This window comes from Lolium perenne, chromosome 7 (assembly GCF_019359855.2).
Source record: "Lolium perenne isolate Kyuss_39 chromosome 7, Kyuss_2.0, whole genome shotgun sequence".
NCBI lineage: Eukaryota > Viridiplantae > Streptophyta > Magnoliopsida > Poales > Poaceae > Lolium > Lolium perenne.
The window spans coordinates 34391474-34395092 of NC_067250.2; the positions used below are offsets into that span (position 1 = coordinate 34391474).

At 58.3% G+C, this 3619-nt stretch overlaps 1 protein-coding gene across 1 annotated transcript; it reads left to right on the forward strand.

Moving 5' to 3' along the window:
• Positions 1-2415: 2415 nt before the first annotated feature.
• Positions 2416-3171, forward strand: LOC139833556 (uncharacterized). The gene is made up of 2 exons (XM_071823858.1): positions 2416-2574; positions 2652-3171. The coding sequence occupies exons 1-2, from the start codon at positions 2416-2418 to the stop codon at positions 3027-3029; spliced, it is 537 nt and encodes a 178-aa protein (XP_071679959.1). The 3' UTR covers positions 3030-3171.
• The last annotated feature ends 448 nt before the right edge of the window (positions 3172-3619 follow it).

The following is a 3619-nucleotide window of genomic DNA, read 5'->3' on the forward strand; positions in this document are numbered from 1 at the left end:
AACAGCTGTGAAGTATCAATCCGTAAATATTACATTCCTCAGAGTGGTACAATAGAAACATAGCTGGTCCTTTATTACTCACTTAACATTACAAGCCATAAATATACATCACAACGGAGCTCCTCCTGGGTCCATAGAGGATAACTCGGTAGTTCTAGTTGAACTATACTAAGCCTATAAACTAGTGGTAGAACTGGACTAAGTACCATGACTACTCGAGCAGCTTTATTTTATAAGGTTCGGTGCTGCTCGACTACTACTACTAAGATGATGACTCTACTCTTTATGCCTCCTCGTTAACCTCCTCTGTTCCGTACTCGATCAGGTAGTCCACCCCTTCGACGCCTCCCGATAGATCTGGCTTTTCATAGTAGACATCCTCTGCGGTCTCAGCTCCTTTGTTGGTCTCCTTCGTGTTGTTCTGGTAATCTAAGCATGGGATTCAAAGAGGGATGAGTACGAGCGTACTCAACAAGTTAATTATAGGAAAGAAGTGTTTATTTCACTAACTACGGCTATGGACCAGAAAGTCATAGCCAATGCATGTTTTCGTAAATATTTCTTCAAAAGGTTGCTTTTATTCTGAAGAACTATGTCCACCAGCCTTCACTGGGTGTTTAGAACTTCATAGAGTTCCTTTCCGGCTGCGTTCGCAGTTCCCCCGTGTCGTGGATGTAACCACGGCAGATGCTACGGGGGGTAGCACTTCATTGATGCGAGGGGAAGGGAACATTGCCATCTACGGGTCGAGGTGCAAGAGACGCAAGGGTTTTACCCAGGTTCAGCCCCTCCGGAGAGTAAAAGGCCTACGTCCTGCTAGATCTTTATTGCTCAGTGGAGAATTACAATGGGGGGGCTCAGTCGGCGGCTACGCCGAGAGCTTCTGAGGGGAGATTGGATCTCAAGTAAGGTGTCCTCTAGGGTTTAAGCTCGGGGTTTATATAAGCACCCCGATCTAGGGTTACATGGAGATAACTCCGAATCATATCAGTTGCTACTAATCCGGGATCCGCTATCCCCTCGCAAGTAATCTTCTTGTCCAGCCGTGTGGACCTCCTCCTTGGGATCACGGCCCGATCGCCTTAGGGCCCGGTCGCTAGGCGGCGGCGATCCACCCGAGCCTCTATCTTCATCGCGATCGGGATCGGCGACCCACCCCTATGGGCATATCCCCATCGCAGTCCCCAAGCGCGGTGGTGATGAAGCGCGGATCTGGAGCAAGTCTTGGAGAGGCGCGGTGATGGATCAAGATGAGTCGCCGCCGGGCTTCCAAAGATAAAGTCGCGGGTGCGGTGGCAGTCTTAGTCGCCAGAATTTGATCAGTCAGTCGGCGTGTGACAGTCGGCTCTGGCCAGTCGCCGTTTGCCAGTCGACGCGTAGTCATCATAGAGACACGTGGAGAGGCCAACGGCTAGATTTCACGTTGACCGAGGCGCACACCGTTTGCATGTTGTTGACCGTTGGGCTCGACGTGACCGCTAACGGCTAGTTTAACGGCTATTCAGCCGGTGACGGCGCAGATCTCGACCGTTGATTGCGGGGCGGCGATTCCGGGACGATTCAACGAACAGATTTCATCCTCAATCTGAGCGAGTGCGGGCGGTATAAAGGGTCGCCCCTAGGATTAGGGTTCAACACTCCTCCGCATTCATCCCCCATCTTCTCTTCATCTCATCTTCATTCCAAACTCCACACACATCCATGGCGGCGAAGGGTTGGGGCAAGTCGAAGGTCACGCGGGAGTCTCTCCTCCCGTACGTCGCCTCCGGGGTCATCCCGGAGTTTAACCAAGAGCGATGGCGGGTTCCGCCGGCGAACGAGACGGAGCCCCTCCCACGGCCCGGGGAGTTCGTGATCTTCATGAGCTTCCTCGATCGCGGGTTCGCTCTCCCCACCTCCGATTTCCTCCGGCAGTTGCTGGCCTTCTACAGCATCAAGGTTTCCGACCTCGGGCCGCACAGCGTCCAGCAGATTTCTCTGTTCGTGGCGCTGTGCGAATGCTACTCGGGCTGTCCGCCCTACTTCCCGCTGTGGGTGTCCATCTTCCATGGGCGGGCGACTCGGGCCAGCAAGAACAGCGAAGCACTCATCCCAACGGGGGATCACCTTCCAGGTGAAGTCCGGGAAAGCTTCATCGACATGGCGCTCCCCAAGAAGGCGCGATCGCTGTGGCGTCGTTTGCAGTTCTACGCCAAGGAGTACACTCCCCGGGCGAGGTATGCATTCCCCAATACAGTCCCGAGCCGAGCGTCCCGCGGCGCCTCAATGTCCGGTCGGCTGCCGCGCGGCGAAGAAGGTGGTGAAGGATATGCGCCAAGCGATCCGGGCGCTAAAAGATGACGGCCTGACGGCGGTCGACATGTACAACTGTTGGCTTGGCCGGCGGCTGATCCCCTGCGGTGCCGAGCTCACCCCATGTGGGAGTACCGGGGACAGAATGACCGCACCCGGTCGACGGCGACCGAGTGGGACGAGGGCGAGTACCGGAAGGCGCTTGCCAAGATCACTACTGCCACCTTCACTTCCTTCGAAGACGGCTTGCAGCCCTACACCGAAGACACCCCAGCGCCTCAGGTAATGCTTCGCATGGCGACTTCGCACGGCCTGGCCGCGCTTCTTCCTTTCGACTTGTCCCTTTGATTCGATTACAGCGTTGGCAGAAGATCGCGGACCACCTCCCTCCTCTCGCCGGGAAGGAACCACCGGAGATGACCGAGGGCGAGGAGGAAGAGGTCGACGAGGAGGAGGAGCGCACCGAGTCGGAGTCGGAGGCGCGGGACTTCATCAGACTCCCGCGCGGGTCGAAGAGGGGTGCCGAGTCCTCGTCCCAGGGCGCGGCTGAAGAGGAGGCGACCTCTCGCCCGGAGGACAAGGCGGAGCCCTCCAAGGAAGGGGCTGAGCCGCTATCGAAGCGACTGCGCCCCACTCTCCTGGAAGGGTCCATGAGGCTTCAGCGTCCTTTGAAGGACGCGATCGATGCGGGAGCCCGGGCTGGTCCGGGCGTAAGAGCGATTCCCACGGTGAAGTAAGTACTTCTTGTCGGATTTGTCCTTCTTGCGACTGGACTGGGTGTCGACTCACCTCACCTCCTTGTAGGTCCAAGAAGAAGACCTTGGCGAAGCCGCCCGCGGCCGGGGTGGCGGCCACGAGGGCGGCCGAGGCAAAGAAGAAAGCCGCGGAGAGGAAGGCGGCGCCGTCCGACCTTGGGGCGCGGGGTCGGCTCCGGAAGAGCCTGCCGCCGGGAGCCAAGCGGAGAAGGAGAGCACTAGCCGCGTCGAGCCCACCGCCAACGTTTTTCCTCTACCCAGCATGGCTCGCGGGGGCATGGCGAGTGCAGCGACGGGTCCGGACGTTACTCCGCCCGTGGTGGAGGAGGAGTCGACTGACGTTGGATCGACCGAGGGGCAGAAGGCACCCGAGGTTGAAGAGGACATCGTCAAGGAGGGCGGTGCTGTCGAGCCACCGAAAGAGTGCCGGTCCAAGGCCGCCAGGGACCGAGCCCCGCCCAGTGACGCCGACACGCGGACGGGCGAAGTTCCATCGACTGAGGCGGTGATGCGAGCGGACGGGGCGACCGAGTCGCGTCATCCGCCGCCGTCTTCATTGACCTTCACCGAGC

Bases quoted from the DNA above. Each gene is read 5' to 3' on its own strand.
- LOC139833556 (XM_071823858.1), top strand. From the start codon at position 2,416: ATGTGGGAGTACCGGGGACAGAATGACCGCACCCGGTCGACGGCGACC. The intron at 2,575-2,651 runs GTAATGCTTCGC...ATTCGATTACAG, and splicing joins AAGACACCCCAGCGCCTCAG to CGTTGGCAGAAGATCGCGGA.